This window comes from Octopus bimaculoides, chromosome 2 (genome assembly GCF_046866305.1).
Source record: "Octopus bimaculoides isolate indiv1 chromosome 2, ASM4686630v1, whole genome shotgun sequence".
Taxonomy (NCBI): Eukaryota; Metazoa; Mollusca; class Cephalopoda; order Octopoda; family Octopodidae; genus Octopus; species Octopus bimaculoides.
In genome coordinates this window covers 188,126,575-188,148,064 of record NC_142929.1, presented here as the reverse complement: position 1 = coordinate 188,148,064, position 21,490 = coordinate 188,126,575, and the positions used below count along the sequence as shown (strand labels likewise).

The 21,490-nt window shown below is 37.1% G+C and overlaps 1 protein-coding gene across 2 annotated transcripts in view; it reads right to left on the bottom strand.

Annotated features, from left to right (window-relative positions):
* Window positions 1–2,808: 2,808 nt before the first annotated feature.
* The window catches only part of LOC106867245 (uncharacterized), a 118,088-nt gene continuing 99,406 nt past the window's right edge, over window positions 2,809–21,490 (bottom strand). For both annotated transcript variants that reach the window (XM_089348204.1, XM_089348203.1), the window contains exons 3-5: window positions 20,264–20,442; window positions 10,067–10,457; window positions 2,809–3,093 (exon numbers count right to left, since the gene is read on the bottom strand). In XM_089348204.1, coding sequence (XP_089204330.1) covers window positions 2,867–3,093; window positions 10,067–10,457; window positions 20,264–20,442 — 797 coding nt within the window. In that variant the 3' untranslated portion in view covers window positions 2,809–2,866. The remainder of the gene's footprint in view (window positions 3,094–10,066; window positions 10,458–20,263; window positions 20,443–21,490) is intronic.

Below are 21,490 nucleotides of genomic sequence, written 5' to 3'. Positions count from 1 at the left end.
AGAGATGAAAGGCAAAGTCGACCTCGGCAGCATTTGAACTCAGAACATAACACCGGAAGTGATGTCGCCAAGCATTTTGTCCGACGCACAAACGATTCTGCCAGTCTTCGGCCTCACTCTCCTATATAATGAGATGTGTGGTGATTTCCGTTCGTATATGTATGTCTGGATGATGAAAGTGACTAAGAGACGACTATATAAAGCCTCGTAATTTATTCAACATGGTTCCTGTTTAATTAACATACTCTTAATTGATTTCTTAAAATGTTTCATTAAAACTTAATATTAATACCGTGTTTAACACAACATAACTTCATTTCATTATTCTACCTTTAATCGTATTCACTCTTAAATTTTCTCCTTGGCTGCAGTCCGAAGTTTGAGTCAAGAGATCAAAGATGAAAAAAAAATGAAGGCATGTGTAAACTGTTTGTTGAAGTAACCAGAATAAAACGGATGAAATGGAACGGAATTGTTGTTTTGGTGGAAGGTAGGCTTGAATGAAGGTAGGAATGGCAACATAGATTTCCATATCTCTCTTTACAAAACGCTTCTTCAATTGAATTAAAAAGAAACCGTTATTATTATTATTATTATTATTATTATTATTATTATTATTATTATTATTATTATTATTATTATTATTAGTAGTAGTAGTAGTAATAGTATTAGTATTATCTCAGGTTTTGTTGGAACTCCTGGAGTCTTGCATTCGTAGCGAGCTTGCAACCTGCGGCCTACGGTACCATGCTATCTGTTCTTTTCAACTATCTAAGACTTTCATTATTATTATTATTATTATTATTATTATTATTATTATTATTATTATTATTATTATTATTATTATTATTATTATTATTATTATTATTGTTGTTGTTGTTGTTATTATTATTATTGTTGTTGTTATTATTATTATATAGTCCATTTTTTGTATTATAGTGCATTGTTGTACCATTCAAAACTTTTTATTCTTTACAAACAATACACAATGCTTCAAGCGAACTACAATATTCTCCTATGTTATTATTATTGTTATTATTATCATGTAGTGAAATCAATAAAATTTTGTAGAAAAAAAGCAACAGAATGTCGTGGCATAGGTTCTGAATTGGAGGCATTTTTTTGCATAAATCTATAAACAAGTAATTTTAACAGGGGGTTTAAAAAGAAATCCCTTCGAGTCTAAGTTTAAAGATTGTTGTTTAGTCACTTAACTACCAGCCCCTGGCTTTAACGCTCTTTAATTTCCCCCTTTTTACCTTGGACTTGTGTATGTACCATTTCAGAAAAAAAGATGGTGACGAACGAAACCGTATCACATTTTTTCTCAGTAAATGTTGACTTGATGTTATTATTATTTTTTTTTTGTTACTAAGAAGCAGTTTATGGATTCTGAAAAAGAATCAACCGGCCATAATTTCAGATTATTTGGTTTGTTGTTTTGGACAAAAAAACACATAAAACAAATTCTGAATATTTAAAAAAAAAAAAAAGAGTCATCAGAAAAAAAAAAACACATGTCGTCTGATCTATAATTTCTATGATTCGATGGCCTTCATAGGTTCTCTCTAAGTCTCGTGATTTTATAAATAGTAAGAGAAAACACGATAATATTTTTATTTTTAAATAAGTGCTATATTTGTCCGTTAACAAGTAGAATGTATTGCTCGAAACGAAGGCACCAGATTCATTAGCATTTTTATCTGGTTCATTCATTATACAAGCAATAAATTCAGTAATCTTTGTAGAACCCTTTCTTTCTCTCTTTCATGCTTCCCATCTTCCTCCTCCCCCTCAACCTATCTTCTCACCACACTCTTACTCTCTCCCCCTCCTCCTTCTGTTTTTTTTTTGTTTATATTCCGTAATGTTCCTACCCTGTCGATCGTCTGATCTCAAGCGTACGGACATTACAGACTTAATTGCCGTTCATTAACTGTTTCTTAGTGATTGAAAAAAAAAGTTTCGTTGTTGTTCCTTCTTACCTATAAATGCCCCCACTTTTTCTTTTTATTTCTAACATGACTGTCTCTAACTCATTAGCGCTTCTAATCTTAATCTCTCTTCATCAGTTCTTCTTTGGTCTACTTTATCTATTGTCTCAGAGGAAAAAAAAAACTGTACCATTTTGAATTTTCCGTTCTACTTCAACACGTAGTAGTAGTAGTAGTAGTAGTAGTAGTAGTAGTAGTAATAATAATAATAATAATAATAATAATAATAATAATAATAATAATAATAATAGTAGTAGAAGTAGAAGTAGTAGTTGTTGTTGTTGTTGAGGAAATAGTAGTTGTAGCAGTAATAGCTGTAGTAGTAGTAGTAGTAGTAGTAGTAGTAGTAGTAGTAGTAGTAGTAGTAGTACTAATATGATTAGCTTTAATAATATTAATAAAATTATTATTGTTATTATTAGTAGTAGTATTAATAGTGAGAGCATTAGTATTAGCATTAACAGTACCTATTCATAGTAGAAATGTTAATTATAGTTAGTATAATTAGTAATATCAATATTCTTCTTTGTCATCATCACTTTCTATTTTTATAGTAGTAGTAGTAGTAGTAGTAGTGGTGGTAGTAGTACTAGTAGGTCTTGTTGTGGTTGTAGTAGCAGTAGTTGTTTTATTGTTGTTGTTTGTATTATATTTTTTCTTTCGTTTAGTCACGCTATACTTTAAAAGAGAGACGCCCTGAAGAGCAGGCATGATATGCGAGTTACAGAGGTCAGTCAATATACCGGAAGTGAACCATGTGTGTGAAGGAAAGAGGTCAATATACAGGAAGTGATTCATATGTAAGAAGGAAAGATTTTTTTTTTGTTTTGTTGGTTTTATTTTTAAAAATTGTTATTATTAAATGTTAGTCTTCATTTACAGCCGCCATATTTTGGGTTCAACGTCGACAATAGTATTTTGCGCATGTGGCTAATTTGATGTGACGTTAATTCTTTCCAAATACTGAATAATTTTCCTTTAGAGGCGAGTTCCTGCAACATATCCTGGGATTGAACAATTCGAAGTTGGGCGTTGTACAACACGTGACCAGAAAGTCTTTTCGAGCCTTCGTCATTCGTGATAATCACTATGGCGTTTGCTGCAAAAGAAGAAAGAAAGAAAGAAAATGAGAGAAGGAATAATAAATGCGGATAGTATAAACACACTCCCGAGATTAAACCCTTGAAGTTTTGGGTAGAACACAAGAAAAATAAACACACACACACACATACAGCCAGACATGCACGCGCACACACACAAAGACAGACACATATACACGCACACATATAGAACGAGACATTAGTGTTTATGAATAGAAGAAACGAGGGAATTTATTATTTTATCTTCAAACTTAAAATGAGCAATAACTCCGTACACACACACACACACACACACACACACACACACACACACACACACACACACACACACACACACACACACACACACACACTTTCCCCCAGCCTCCAGGATTCATAAGATCTATAGGCGTAGGAGTGGCTGTTTGGTAAGTAGCTTGCTTACCAACCACATGGTTCTGGGTTCAGTCCCACTGCGTGGCATCTTGGGCAAGTGACTTCAACTATAGCCTCGGGCCGTCCAAAGCCTTGTGAGTGGATTTGGTAGGCGGAAACTAAAAGAAGCCCGTCGTATATATGTATATATATATATATATATATATATATATATATATATATATATATATATATATATATATGTATGTGTGTGTGTGTGTGTTTGTGTGTTTATCCCCCCAACATCGCTTGACAACCGATACTGTTGTGTTTACGTCCCCGTAACATAGCAGTTCGGCAAAAGAAACCGATAGAATAAATACTAGGCTTACAAAGAATAAATCCTGGGGTCGATTTGCCCGACTAAAGGCGGTGCTCCAGCATGGCCGCAGTCAAATGACTGAAACAAGTAAAAGAGTAAAAGAGTTACTCGGTTTCTATCGCAAACAAATGACCGAGATGACAACATTCCTCCCGAACGGGATGCCGGTCCTTTGCAGGGGGTTCAAGGCTAGCAATTTAGAGGTGAGAGGCTTAGTCAATTACATCGACCCTGGTACATGACTGGTATTTATTTTATCGATCTTGAGGGATGAAAAACAAAGTTGACGCCGGCGGAATATGAACTGAAAACGTAAAGAGATGGGAAAAATGCAGCAAAGCCCTTTGCCTGACGTGCTAACGATTCGGCCAGCTTGCTTTACAAACACGTATATATTTGTATATATGTATACACACACACACACACACATACACATGCATACGTATAAACACACACACACGCATACATACATACACACATATATATACATGCATACATACATTCATATACACACACTCACACACATATATATTTAAAGTAGCCGTTGATTATGCCCATTAAGAAAGTGAGCATTGGTTACACGTCCAATACAGGCGACTCATCAGACTTGCTGGCCGGGGCGGGCCTGAATAGTCTCTCTCTCTCCCTCTCTCTCTCTCTCTCTCTCTCTCTCTCTCTCTACCTATCTATCTATCTATCTATCTATCTATCTATCTATCTATCTATCTATCTCCCTCTCTCTCTCTCTCTCTCTCTCTCTATATATATATATATATATATATATATGTTTATATATATATATATATATATATATAGAGAGAGAGAGAGAGAGAGAACGCCTTCGATCACATGTCCACTCAATCATTGCCAATCTATTATTTAGATACTGAAGTATACACATTTAATAAAATGCTCGTAGAAGTTTAAAAGAAACATCGAAAACATCGAAAACAGCAACAATTGAAAATTTCCTGATTACCCAACTGAAATAACCAGCCAAACAAAAACATGGGAGAATTTCAATCATAACAATCCAATACCACACACAACGAAATAAAACTCAGTATCAGCGAACAAAAACAAGGAAATAAGAGAGAAAATAGAAATCAACCAGAAAAAAAAAATATTAGCAAACATTTTTATCCAGAATAAACGATAAAACAGGCTGCAGAACAATATATGGTGTAAAATCAAGAACTGTGACAATGCTCATGTCACGTCATGAATCATAATAGCAATTTTGAATAACATGCCCACACTCCAACAAATGCTTATCAAATACTTTTCCAATATCAGTGACTAAAATGCAGGCATGGTTGTGCGGTAAGAAGTTTGCTTCCCAAGCATGTCGTTCTGTGTTCAGTTCCACTGCGTGGCACCTTGTGCAAATGTCTTCTATTATAGCTTCGGGCCAAGCAAAGCCTTGTGAGCAGATTTGATAGAGTGAAACTGAAAGAAGCCCGCTGTATATATATATATATATATATACCTGTGTCCTTATACTTTCGAGTATATTTTAACTAACCTAAATTTTGCTTATGCCTACACAATGCTTAGCGCTAACATTTCATTATATATATATATATATATATATATATATATATATATATATACATATATATACACATACATAAATAAATAAATAAATAAATATATATATATATATATATATATATATATATATATATATATATAGAGTAGTGGTACGACAAAGCACTAATGTTTACTGGAAATCGCAGTCGATACATTTACGACGCTATAGTAAAGCTTCAATGTGTGTAAACAGGCAAAGACGTGTGAGGGCAGCAAACATAAAAAATTCTGTCTTACCTCTAGGAAGAACATTATAAAAAATGGACAACCCAGAATCGGGTAAACCAGTCCCTAGGTTTCGGACGCTTCAAATACGTTTGTCATCGTAAATTTGATTAGTCTTCATCTGCTGGATTTAGCTGGACAATATTTCAGATGTTGCTACATCAACGCCACTATGTATGGCAATAACGATATCTTTTACAAATAATAGTTTCAAATTTTGTCACAAGGGTAGCAAGTTTTGGGATGGGATGAATCGACCGCAGTGTATAACTGGTACTCATATCATCGACGTCGAAATTATGACAGGCAAAGTGGATCTCGGTGGAATTTGAAATCAGAAAGTAAAGACTGACGAGAATGGGGGTAACAGTTGTTTGGGGCTTAAAGCGGCGAGCTGGCAGCAACGTTAGCACGCCGGGCGAAATGCTGAGCGGTATTTCGTCTGTCTTTACGCTCTGAGTTCAAATTCCGCAGAGGTCGACTTTGCCTTTCATGGTTTCGAGGTCGATAAATTAAGCACCAGTTGCGTACTGGGGTCAATCTAATCGACTGGCTCCCTTCCCCAAAATTTCGGGCCTTGTGCCGAGAGTAGAAAGGAATAACTGTTCGGGGTTTTGAAGTTCGTTTCTTTTAACTTGTTTCCGTTTCCCCTCAAATTTTCTCATATTAAGATCGTTTCTTTGTGAAAGCCCGTGGTCAAGTGTTTAGGGGCATTGTACTCACGGTCAGGGTTTCGATTCCTGGATCGGTCTCGGCATTGCGTTGCATTGTCTTGCTGAGCAAAACAAGTCATTTCACATTGCTCCTTCTTAACCAATTGTAAATATGCCCCACAAATTACTGGGAAGTTATCTGCGAGCGACTGGCATCCCATCCAGGTGAGAGGTGCTGTAAGTTTTTGCTACTTTGAGCTCCCGTCTTGTGAGTCCGCAGGCTTATGATAGATTAGTTTAATTATTCATAAACTATTGGAAAATGTTTGTCTATTTTAGTCAATCTTTATTGTACTTTTGCGAGAGAAAATTTTTTTCTCAACGTGCCTCATATAAGATTTATGAACAGGCAGCTGTTATGGTGTCTGCTTATGAAGCTGGATGTATGTTTTATGTTGCTCGTAATATACAAAAGGCGGAATGGTCATGGGTGGATCGTTTGAAAAATATGGGTTGTAGTACTTCATTTGAGAAACTGTAAAATTAGGTGTTTTCATGCTTCCCCACAGAGTTGGCTATCTTCAGCAGCCAACCGACCGACTGACCGACCGACCGACCGACCGACCAACCAACCAGCCACCAACCAGCGAGCTAGCATTTATAACGTTATTATACAGATATTTGTGAAGGCGCATGGCTCAGTGGTTAGAGCGTCGGGCTCACTCTCACGAGGTAGTGAGTTCGATTCCCGGACCTGGTTCTGTGTTGTGTTCTTGAACAAAACACTTTAACTTACGTTGCTCCAGTTCACTGAACGGTAGAAATGAGCAACGACGTCAGTGGTTCCAGGCCGTATCGACCTTTGCATTTCCCTTGGACATCCTCAGTGGTGTGGAGAGGAGAGGCTGGTATGTATGGGTGACTGCTGCTCTTCCATTAAACAACCTGACCCAGACTTGTGCCTCGATGGGTAACTTTCTCGGTGTAATCCTATGGTCATTCATGACCGAAGGGGGTCGTTACCCTTTTTATACAGATATTTAAGTCGGGGGGGCTGGCAGAATTATTAGCACACCCGGCAAAATGCTTAAAGGTACTTGGTCCGCTTTTACCTCCCGAGTTCAAATGCCGCCAAAATCGACTTTGCTATTCATCCGTTTGAGATTGATGAAATGAATACCAGTTGAGTACTGGAGTCGAAGTAATCGACTTAACCTCCTCCACCAAAAATACTGGTTCTGTGCCAAAGTTTCATTATACAGAGATTTTCTTTCTCATCAGTCTGTACTTAGATTCTTCTTCGGTGTTTACACCCAAGGGAGAAGTCTGCAAGACGTCTCAGTGAAGCAGACGTTGAAATTATGTCCTCTTGCTTCCTCGTTAACTCGAAATTTTGCCAACATTCATTTTAACAACAGAAAATATTAAGTGGGGCAACATTAAAAATAATACTTCGTTGAAGTGTAAAAGCTATGAATTTGAGACTAGATTTGGCGCAAGCAACAACAACAACAGATATAGCAACACCAGATAGAGTTGTGATGAGCTAACGTTAGTATAAAATGATAAACGTGCTTAAGAACGTTTGCTTGTATTGAATAGACACAATAGTCCAGTATAGAACTGGTGTTATTCTATCAGTACACTTTGCCGAACAGCTATGTTTTCTGGAAGGAAACAAAAAACACCGGGTGTCAAGCAGTGGTGTGTGTGTGTGTCTGTAGGACAAACACACACCCGCGCATACATACATACATACATACATTCATACGTACACACACACACGCACACACACACTCTCACACACACACACATACACATACACACACACGCACACATATATATACATATATATTTAATAGAAGACATTTGCCCAAGGTGCCGCGCAGTGAGACTGAAGCGATCTTTACGACACAGCAATGCCTGCGTCTATTTAGTTTTATTTCTTTACACTCGGGTTTCGAATACTACAAAAGTCAACTTTGCTTTTTAACCTCTCAGGGTCGGAGTATAAAATTAAGAACCAGCGAAGTATTAAAGTAAATGTAATCAATTATAGCCCCTCCCCTCGAATTTTGTGACTCCATTTCATCCGTATTAGTAACCCTTTCTGCTATAGACGCAAGACCAAAAAAAAAAAAAAAGAAGAAAAAAGTGGGGAAAAAGTTGATTACATCGACCGCAGTACTCCACTGGTACTATTTCATCGACCCCGAAAGGATGAAAGGCAAATTGACCTTGGTGGAATTTGAACTCTGAACGTAATGCTGCTCACCACCTTATCCATGTCAGTAATCAATACTTAATATGACGTTAATCTTCATAATTATTTTGATTACGTAATTTAGTGCCATTACTTAATAATTAATGCTACAGAAATATGGAAAATATACAGAATTTATGGCATTAGATAATGTTGATTGAATATTTTACTTTCTAGGAATGGTTTGCTTCTTGCCAATAACAAAAGCTTGTAAAAAGTCAAATCGAAGGATCAATATTTAGTGTGACTAACTGGTCTTTTCCATTATACACTTAGCTAATTACCTAGACTTAACCAATTTATTGATATTACTTGTAGCAGGGCAATTAGTTTAATTATTCGTTGACTTTATTTATTTTGTGTTTAAGAGAAGCGGAAACTTGACGAAAATTAGGTAAATATAACCTTCCCAGAACCACAAAACAGAAATTCAAAGAAAACAAACCGTGGTCTTTGTTAAAAAATTGTAATATTTTGGACGGAAGAAGGCAGCGAGCTGGCAGAGTGGTTAGCACGCCGGTCGAAATACTTAGCGGTATTTCGTCTGCCGCTACGTTCTGAGTTCAAATTCCACCGAGGTCGACTTTACCTTTCATCCTTTCAGGGTTGATAAATTAAGAACCAATTACGCACTGGGATCAATGTAATCGACTTAATCCCTTTGTCTGTCCTTGTTTGTCCCCTCTATGTTTAGCCGCTTGTGGGCAGTAAAGAAATAAGAAACGTTAGCTACTGGTAGGAAAAAAACAAGAACAACGAACCTGTAGTAGAATTTAAATGCCTGCTCTAAGACCAAGTCTTCGGTGGAGCCTGAGACTTGATGGTGATGTGCTTGTGATAATTTTTTGTGATGTTTCTGTTATGACGATAATGGTAAGTACTGGTTGTATGCAATAACAGCAACAATGAAATTCTAGTATAATTTAAATGCCAACTCTAAAACGAAGTCTTCGGTGGTACCCTAAGCTTGATGGTAACATGTTTATAATAATTATTAAACATTTTTAAAGCACACATACAAGAGGCACTCAGGACTATCAATCGGGTGAGCCCTAAACTTATGTACCCTCTTAAATTATGAGTCCCATTAAATTATGTGAGCACTTAACATTAAATTATGTGAGCAAGTCAACGAGGGAGCCTCTACGTCTTTGCTTGATCTGCTAAAAATATAAGCTGAGTCACTCTCAAATCATATCTTGCTACTGTCTTAGAGAAGGACACGCTGGATAAGAAGCCTTGAGTGCTATTTAAAAAGAAAAGAAAAAGATGCGATAGCCACGACTAGATTGCCTTTGATCGTAGACTTGCTTGATAAGGGCTGACCTCGGGCTAAATAACAACAATAACAATAATTGTTTGTGTATGTATTTGTATACATATGTGCATGTGCGTGAACATGTATGGGCGTACATCATATGTGTATGCGTGTGTGCGTGAGCATGCAACAGCAGAAAAGAACTTCTGAGATGAAGCTGCGGTAACCAAGAACTTTGTCTTACCTCCGAGGGCCTTGATTACTTTAAGAGATGCTATCTGTAATTCAACCTGTTCATTGGTTTTAGTTTGTAATGAAGTAGGACAGGTTGGGGAAGAGGGAGACGGGGTCAAAGCAACAGAAGTGGAAGAAGGGGAACTTGGAGATGCCGGCCTCTTATTTGGCAAACATTCGGCAAACACCAAGAATATTTTACTATAAGGAAGATGTCGAAGACTGTCCTGTCCCTCGACAGCCATAAACGGCCGCACTGCGAGACGAATGTTGTCCAGCTGTTTAACGAGGGTTTCCATTAATGTGGCGTAGATATTTTCACTCTCCTTCTTAAACATTATTACGCAAACTTCATTACGCAGAGAAATTCCATGTTTGGGGGAAAAGTTCAAGACACCATTCTGAAAGTACAAAACAAAATAAAGGGTCACCTAGTGCATTTATTATTATTATTGATGTTGTTGTTGTTGTTGCTGCTTTAATGGAAGACGGTCTGTAAAAATTATTACTTAGTGTGTGTATGTGTGTGTGCGTGCATAAAATAAATACTATGTATGTATTGATGTTGGCTAAACATATGTGTAAATGATTAAATGGTCCCATAGATATACTAATGTTGTTATTGATGTATGTATACATGCATACATACATACATACGTATATATATGCGTGTATATATATATATATATATATATATATATATATATATATATATATGTATATATATATATATATATATATATATATATATATATGTGCATATATATATATATATATATATATATATATGTATATATATATATGTAATATGTATATGTATATATATATGTAATATATATATATATATATATATATATATATATATATATATATATATATATATATATATATATATGCATATTATTGGCAGATATGCGTTTACATAATGAAGTGCTTTAGACGTGATTTAAATTATCAAAATACAATTTGATACTAGGTATCAAGTTTAATTTGAAGGGGATTGCCTGTTATTTCTATTAAGTCGACCACCTTATAAATACTTAAGCGACAACATGGCGGATACCTGATTAATTTGCTCAAGTGTATACTGGTGTTGTTGTTATTGTTGTTGTTTGGCCCTAGGTCTACCCTGATGCGACAGACTTAGCATCAAAGTTGCTGTAGCCGTATTCTAGGGTTTCTAGAAGTTCATGTGGCCTCCATTAAAATACCTTACGATAATGCTGTCCTCCCCATTTCTGTGTGACCAGAACTCACAATTGCTTCATATATATTCGATTATCAGGGATCTCTCTCTCTCTCTCTATCTATCTATCACTATATGTACAGACACACACCCACACCCACACACATGTATATATATATATATATATATATATATATATATATATATATATATATACATACATACTTCGAAGTCACTGTTAATAATATTCTTATCTAATAATAATAAACTGGACTCTAAAAGTATAGAGTAATCCATCAAATTGTTTTTATCACAACTGAACAGAAAAACAAACATTAACACACACACACATGCATATATATGTATATGTATATATGTGCGTGTATATATATATATATATATATATATATATATATATATATATATATATATATATATATATATATATATATATATATATATATATTAAACCCAGAAAATGTAGACTTTCATTAAATTATTCCAAAATATATTATTAGAACCAAATTTATTTCAAGAATCATTATTACATATTCAAAATATATTATAACACACCGGTTTCACTTTTTTCCCTTCTGCTTCATTGATCCAGGTGTCACCACCACCACCACCACTACTAACAATAACAATAACTAGAGTATCACCTCCACCATTACCAACATCAACAACAGCAATAACAAAAACAATAACGCTAGAACAGTTAATGACACAACTGCCCCAACAACAACAACAACAACAGCAACAAACTCATCAACAACAATGACAACAACAACAACGGTAATATCGACAGCGAAACCAACAATAGTAAACACATCAAGAAACAATTAGTGGCCTCGTTAATTAACAATATTTTGTGTTGTATAATTATTATGTTTAATTACACAACAGTTTGATTGACAGTTCCTCCTCTTTGATATATATTTGATAAGGCAGCGTGGAATCTCTTCGTGGTTGGTTTTAATCTCCTAAAAATAGCAGTCAAATGCCATTCCAATTGCCTACTACGTCCTTAGCTGACGACATAAATAATGGAAAGACATTATGAATGAAAGAAAGAAACAAGATGCGTTGGACAATGGTGGAATACCTTTGATTATTGCTCTGGTCGATCAGGATAAGCCCAGGGTTAAACAAACATATACATACATGCGTACATTTACATACATGCATGCATGCATGCATACATACATACATATATAATTCAAATAATATATAGATATATGCATATATCCATACATATTTGTACATACCTACATCTATATATATATATACATATATGCATATATGGGTACAGGACATCACAAAAAAAAAACGTTAAACACAATGAGAAACGAAAACATAAAGACGAAAACAGAAAACGAACTTTATTCGAACAACGAAAAAACAAACAGAGAAACGAGACATGCAACATAAAGAGTATATCCCTTCGTCAGTTGTCCCTGTTCCATCTACTCTGCGTTTATATACACACACACACACACACACACACACACACACACACACACACACACACACACACACACACACACACACATATATATATATATATATATATATATATATATATATATATCGCCATGATAGATCGCTAGCCACTAAACATTTTTCTATTTTCTCTCCCTGTTTATGTCTGTGCTCCTTTCTGTCGAACAGCGTAGGCTCGAAACGTAAAAGACTTTCTTACTTTCCGAGCGTTAAACTAACACATCTGTTTCTTGCTTACACAGCCGTCTTTTGTTTTTTTTGTAAATTCAATCATATCAACAAGTTCGGCAACGGTCCTCCAAGATCAGTTTATATATATATATATATATATATATATATATATATATATATAATTATTTGACAATGGTCCTCCAAGATCAGTTCATGAATTTTCGTGATCTTTTTATTCGTTCAGGAGGTCGCCTGTCGTCCTGGACGAGATTGGTCTTCAAGCGACCAGTGACAATTCCTAAAGCGTGGAAACCACTCTTATACTTGTGTTTTGCTTATGGCAGCATCCTTGTAAGCTGTTCGAAGCATGACAACTGTTTCAGCTGCCGTTTCTCCCGGTAGAAAACAGAAAACAGAATTTTACGGAAGCACGCTGTTCCTTCGTTTCAGCAATCGCAAAAATCGACGACAGTACGACATTAGACGACGCCGATCGGCAGACTGATGCCTGAGGGTCGCTTCAAGTAGCCTCTAGCGGTGGAGGCCTGAACTACAACGGACTTGTCCCACAGAGAACGTTTCCGGTTACTTTTGGGTAAACAGACAAACAAACGCTTAAAATCCCAGATATGCTAGAATTTCCTAAGAAAGAACAAACGAAACTGACGCGCATCCTCCAAATTCAGTCTTTCGGCGACACAAATAAAATCTGTAAGACATTCGAAAGGTTTTGCACACCTGAGATATTTTAAATAATTTACACGGTCACATTTGGTTGTGCGAATCTGTAAGACGTAATCACACACACACACACACACACACACACGCACGCATACACGCACGCATACACGCACGTACACATACGTATACATACATATTCAATATGCAATTTCTTAAAAAACGACAGTATATGATTTAAGAGCAATTGATCTGCTATTTCTAGCACATCGTACGACCGCATAAAGGCTTCCTAGATGGTTTCCCACTGATGCAGCTGAAACTGAAGACGCTTTGGTATATTTGGCAAAAGACAGCAAAACAGAAAAAATAATTACAAGACAAGAATTCCACGTCTTAACTGATTACGTGACAAAATACGAATTCTTTCGTTTAGCTGTTTTTGTGTGATTATTCGTTATTTCCCTCTGGTGTATACAGATATGTGTCTGAGAGATTTATTGTTCTGAATTCCAAAAAGATATGTTCGTGTTTCGCAGTGTTTCGATACAATGTACAATGAAGTGTATCACGTGATCACGTGATCGACCAGACTATCGGATGTTGTTATATACCGTTTTAGCTCACGAATGACGCCATCCACCCACTGGTTTGGACGAGAAGGTCAATATTTCCTCTGATCGAAAGGTTATTTCCTCTGATTGGAAAGTTATTTCCTCTGATCGGAACATTATTTCCTCTGATGGGAAGATTATTTCCTCTGATGGGAAGATTATTTCCTCTGATGGGAAGATTATTTCCTCTGATGGGAAGATTATTTCCTCTGATCAGAAGGTTATTCCCCTGATGGGAAGATTATTTTCTCTGATCGGAAGATTATTTCCTCTGATGGGAAGGTTATTCCGTCTCAGAGTTATTCATTTACACCTGAATGACGTGTTCTGCTCAAGAACGCAATGAGCCACCCGGTATGGAAGCCGAGCCCATGATCTAGCGATCGTGAGTGCAGCACCGCAACCACTACACCACACATGACACCAAGAAACATGGTGTCTTCCAAGATAACGGAGTCTTATTCAGTTTATTCTGGAATGAATACAGAGGATGTCGTTTAGATAGATAGTTTCTTTTATTCTTTTATTTGTTTCAGTCATTTGACTGCGGCAATGCTGGAGCACCATCGTTTTTTTAGTCGAGCTAATCGACCTAAGGACTTATTCTTTGTAAGCCTAGTACTTATTCTATCGGTCTCTTTTTGCAGAACCGCTATGTTACGGGGACGTAAACACACCAGCGTCAGTTGTCAAGCGATGTTGAGGGGACAAACACAAACACAGACACACACAGACACACACACAGACACACACACATACACACACACATACTCACGCACACACACACATGTATATATACGACTGGCTTTTTCAGCTTCTGTCTACCAAATCCACTCACAAGGCTTTGGTCGGCCCGAGGCAATAGTTGAAGACACTTGCCCAAGGTGCCACGCAAGATGCCGCCCAAGATGCCGCCCAAGGTGCCACCAAAGGTGCCATGCAATAGTTGAAGACACTTGCCCAAGGTGCCACGCACTGGGACTGAATCCGGAACCATTTGGTTGGTAAGCAAGCTACTTACTACGCGGCTATTCCTGCGCCTATCTTCCGATAGATAAATAGAGAGATAGAGAGATAGAGAGAGAGAGAAAGAGAGAGAGAGAAAGAGAGAGAGAGAAAGAAAGAGAGTGAGCGAGAAAGTGAGAGAGAAAGAGAACGGCCAAACGGTATCAAAATTTTTAGATCGGGTTAGGGTACATAAACAGCAAATCAAAGATTCATCTCTTAGATGTGTTCCATGTGAATTTCTAGACTTTTGTGCAAATGGAAAATTCAGTGTTCCCTTAAAAAAAAAAGAAAAGAAGAAAATGGTCAATCATGAAAGGGAAAACAAGAATACTTCATAAGAATTCTGAGCCGAAACTGAATCGGTTATAGTTAATACCTTTACTAAAGATTACCTTAGTGTTTGGAAAGCTGAAAATAGCGAAAAGCATTCAACACAATACAAATACTTTTTTCCATAGGTTTTATCATTCTGTTTTCGAAGGATTTATTTTATATGATTGATAAATTTTAATGTAAGAAAATCTTTCTGCAAACACACACACACACACACACACGTTTCCACATTTACGTCGCCCTCGTCCCTAAAGCAAACCGAAACCAGTTCATCATTCCTCTCAACATTTTTAACATTTTCAACATTTTAAAACCACTATTGATAACAAAGCATTTTTCTTGAAACCAAATAATAACAAATATGGTAAAATTTGAAACTTAAGCCGTTTTCTGTCTTTCTGAAACCACGAAATAAAATAAATAACGTAACGGAATATTTTTCAAGAAAATCCTTCATCTTTACATTTCAGTAAATAAAACAGAAATATTCATTTACTTCAGAACGTGATCTGCCTAATCAGTCGTTAATTACTGATTCCCAATGTTTACAATTGATTGACAGTTCGATGATATATTTTCCCATTCATTAAGTGCTGTAATTGTTATCAGTTGAAACACAAGACAACAAAGACTCTATGCCGTTGCGAGAAATAACAGACAGATGTCCCTCAAATCATACTCCCACCGTCTTAAAAAAATGGGAAGGATACATTGCATAAAGTAGTTTTGGATGCAACATTTCTAAATAAAAGATAGGATTGTCACGGCTGGAACACTCTTTATCATAGGTCTCCTCGTTAAGGCTTGGTCCTTCTGTCCTCCTGATTTTAAATCTTTGCTTTTCATTGAAAATTATGGACCGCTTTTCTGTGGTTTATTGGTTAGACGTTGTGGTCTGGGATTAAGGGTATTGGGCTCGCGAACATAAGGGCGAGGGTTCGATTTCTGGATCAAGCTGCACGTTATATCTTGGAGCAAAGCACTTTATTTCACAATGCTCCAGTCCACTTGACTGAAAGGGAGTACCTGCCAGCCTAATGCTGGTATAGCCCCTTCTCTCACCCCCACCAACTGTCACATTCTCGGTGTTCAACTGGGTGAATGGTAAGCGGGTTTATGTCTGCTTGTGATCTCACAGGCACCTAAAACAATCTATGAAGGTATGGTACATACTACTAGGCCATACTTGGTTGCAAGTGATGGCTATGATATTTTTTACTTTATGTAACGTGTCCTTCATTTTTACGATAGTATGATGTAAGTTGAGAAAGATTTGTTCGTGTTTTTAACAAGTTAGAGGCCACGTAAATGCTCTAACACGGGCTCTCAGCTATTCCGGGTTGGTGTCCGGCGTGCTGGAGGACCACTGGGTGTGAGTCACCCCTTAGCTTCCTTTAGCTTTTGTTAAAGCATGTCTCCCGAACCTTAATCAGCGGTGTCTTGGTCAGCGAAACCTCTGCAACGGTTGATAATTAACGGCAAGATGAGCTGTTACGGATCACACTAACTCAAAGAGTGTATACACATGACCTGGGACTACATGTAAGCATGTATTCACACTGAAATTTCGAACATGACTCGTTGGTTGGAGCCGACTCAACCTACCCCGGGTGAATCCACAGAACGTACAAGTTCGGACATGTGCGTAAAGGTTCACAAATATTCGATGAAATTGGACGATATGTGTCTTTGAAGCAACAAAATGAAATTCCAGCCTGAAGTGTCTAAAACCTGGCCTCATTCACCGAGCCGAAGTTATTTCTCAAAACTGTCAATATTTTTGAGAAAGGCACGAACGCCGCCACTCATCGCTCCAACTATCAAGACAGAATATTCTTACCATTTTCAAGGCGCGGGAGTGGCTGTGTGGTAAGGAGCTCGCTTACCAACCAAATGGTTCCAGGTTCAGTCCCACTGCGTGGCACCTTGGGCAAGTACCTTCTACTAAGTCTCAGGCCGACCAAAGCCTTGTGAGTGGATTTGGTAGACGGAAACTGAAAGAAGCCCGTCGTATATATATATATATATATATATATATATATATATATATATATATATATATATGTGTGTGTGTGTGTGTGTGTGTGTGTGTGTGTGTGTATGTTTGTCCCCCCAACGTCGCTTGACAACCGACGCTTGTGTGTTTACGTCCCCGTGACATAGCGGTTCGACAAAAGAAACCGATAGAATAAGTACTAGGCTTGCAAAGAATAAGTCCTGGGGTCGATTTGCTCGACTAAAGGCGGTGCTCCAGCATGGTCGCAGTCAAATGCCTGAAACAAGTACAAGAGCAAAAGAAAAGGCGAATATTTTCCTGGACTGAATTGTAAATTCTGTTTAACTGAACGCAATTATCTTCTCTGTCCGACGTTGCTGCGATTGCAATGCTCCAAGCTAAATAATTTGAATGACGACTTAATTAATATTCCACGCTGCATATGACAATAAATACCTTCTAGATACTTCTTTTATTTCCTTAACTGTATTTCCTTTGTCCAATCTTCTGAGCGAATTAAGTAAAAAAGAAAAAAAAAAAAACGGAGAAAAAGCCGGTGCAAATCTTTCAATTAAAATTTTGTGACGTCGTTAAAAGTCTCCATTTAGCCGAATACAAAGAATAGCTTTGTTCTTCACTTCGAAATCTAAGCCCGTCGCCTCCACGGGACAAGCTGAAAGCATAGTTTCCGTTTTATTTTCTATTGTAAATGGATAAATTCTCTCATAATATAGATTGATAGTGTCACTATTTTACGTACTTCTTTTCATGCGACTTCGTATTTCCATTTATCTGAATACACAATATTCGGATAAATAGAAATTCTAATTACAAATATGTGACGGTAAAACTCCATACATCAATACTTTAATATCAAGAACTCAGACTCTTGAAGCCATCTAATTAAATAAAACTTCATAATTATTGGGATAAAAGTACGATCAATGTCACGAGTATTTATTTATCGATTACTTGGTTATCAGATGCCAAAGCATCACTAAATGATAGCAAATATTTTCCTTCGTTCTGTCGACTTACTGTAAACAAGTGAAGAAAAGAAACATCTAATGTTTGTGTTGGAGTTATCCGCGGCTACAAACTCTCTCCTGACTCCACAAGACTCCACAAGACTCCACAGAGAAATCGACCAGCTGATCGTACATTACAAGTGCAATCTGTGAGTGGAACAGTAAAAATATGCAAGACTTTTCTCAAGTTCCAAATGCGAATTTATCTGTGTTAATTACATCACAAAGATGGAGCCTTGTATCTTTGTTGGGAACCCGCTCTCTCCTCAGTGGAAGATTTATGATAATTGAAAATAGAAGAGACATACATACATATATACATACTTAATTCGAAGACTATAGATCCAATCTATAGTCTTGGGACTGCAAAATCAAAACCTACAAATCTGCACATATACATACATACATACATACATACATACAAACAAAAATACCCTGTTGTTGATGTTGAAATTCCAATGAAGGAGCCTTGGATCTAGGTTAGAAACCGGCTCCTTCTCTACTGGCAAGAGTTCTTGAAATAAAACTGGACAATGACATGCATACATAGACATGCACACGCACAAAAACACACACATACACATGTATGTGTGTGTGTGTGTGTGTGTGTGTGTGTGTGTGTGTGTGTGTGTGTGTGTATTACAATTCGTGGGGTGTCTAGGATTATGTCCCTTCCACTCAGACATTCTCTCTCAACTGGCAAAAACGAGCAATCCTGTGACGGATTGGCGTTCCGTTCAGGTGGGTTGGCCATATCAGACTATATGCCCCGGAAAGAAGCTTTTTTATTGTCGTTTCTCCTCCTCCTCCTCCTCCTCCTCCTCCTCCTCCTCCTCCTCCTCCTCCTCCTCCTCCTCCTCTCATCACCCTTGTTGTGTTCACCCCACCTCACTAATCCCCTAAGCCTGGCCCTTCCTTTCCGTCGCACCCACCCTCTAGAATTTCTTCCCCGCTCTTGTCTTTTCAGGTATTCACATAAGCACCGAGGTAGGGTCCAATTTATTCGACTAAATCCGTCAATGTGGTGCTCCAGCATTGCCGCACTCAAACGACCGAGACACGTTTAAAGAATAAAAGAACAAAAAAAGAATACAAAGATTAAAGGAATAACAGAATAAATAACCGAAGAATGTGGCGAATATTACAACTAAAAAAAACTAAAACAAATACGAAACAAGGAGTTTGTTTAGAGTTTTGTTCAAATCAGTCCCTGCCCCACCACCACCACCACCACCACCACCACCACCACCATCACCAGCACCAGCACTAACACCAGTACCACCAACAGCACCAGCACAACCACCACCACCACCACCACCACCACCACAAGCAGAGAACAGGATTACAGGAGCACAAAGATAGCACGAACTATGCAGGTCATGGGCCAACCCCTTGCTTTTGGTCCTAACAGACTATCAGTGCCCGACCTGCAGCAGAGCCCTTCCGAAGCACACATCGGACTGGTTGGCCACAGCCGAACACACCGTGTGACGTCGTTTTCTCCCATTTGATGTCTTTTGGTCATTGTCGACAATGATGGACGAATTAATAATACTACTACTATCGACAACAACAACAACAACAACAACAACAACAACAACAACAACAACAACAATAATAATAATAATAACAACAGCAATGTTAATAATGATAATAAATAAGTGAATTTGAATGAGAGGGCTATGTTTACCTTGGACGAAGATGAAGGCGATTCACGTCTTAAATCAACAGCTTGTTTACTCGAAGAAGACGATGATGGCGAAGATAAGTTTTTCTCTTTAAACCAGAACTGAAGAAGTCGAATTCTCGGCTGAAATCTCATAACCAATTCTATGACCAAGATTACGATAACCAAAAACCCTACGGATTCTACAAGAGAAAGGAAACGGTAAAAACAAAGTAACAAATAGTGTTCCGGTACAATATAAGTGACGGCACAATCAATGAGTTTTAAACATACATCGAACATTATTATTACTTTGAAGGTTCTGCTCCAGTATGGGCATGGTCGCGCTGCCTAAAACAGACTGAAAAAAAAAAAACGTTACGTTAAAGAAACTAATTTTGGCTTGTTTGTAATCTTCATTATTGTCTTCTGAAACTTAATACTAATTAAGATATTTAGAATATGCACGTCTGCCCGTCGTATATATATATATATATATATATATATATATATATATATATATATATATATATATATATATGTGTGTGTGTGTGTGTGTGTGTGTGTGTGTGTGTATAGTGAGAATTTACAAAAAAAAACAAAAAACAAAAGACGAAGACGAGTATGTAAACAAACAGATGTATTAGTTTAACACTCGGGAAGTGAGAAAGTCTTTTACGTTTCGAGCCTACGCTCTTCGACAGAAAGGAACACAGAAATAAACAGGGAGAGAAAATAAAAAGGAGAGAAAATAGAAAAAAATAGAAAATATGTATGTAATGTATGTATATATGTATATGTTTGTGGTCTGTGTTTGTCCCCACCACCATCGTTTGACAAGCGATGTTGCTGTGTTTACGTCCCCGTAAATTAGCAGCTCGGCAAAAGAGACCGATAGATTAAGTACTAGGCTTGCAAAGAATAAGTCCTGGGGTTGATTTGCTCGCCTAAAGGCGGTGCTCCAGCATGACAGCAGTCAAATGACTGAAACAAGTAAAAGAATCTGTGTGTGTGTGTGTCTGTGTGTGTGTGTGTGTGTATGTGTGTAATATTGTATTATATAATTATCATTGGCTTTTAAAACGCTTGCCAATTAAGATCTTCAAAGAAGGTTTGTAGTATACGCACGCACATACACGCACACATACGCACACACATACACATCCTCACACACTCATTTACGCAATACATATTGTAATACAGACACAAACACACATACAAACGTTTCATTTTATGTAAAGCTGTATAGAT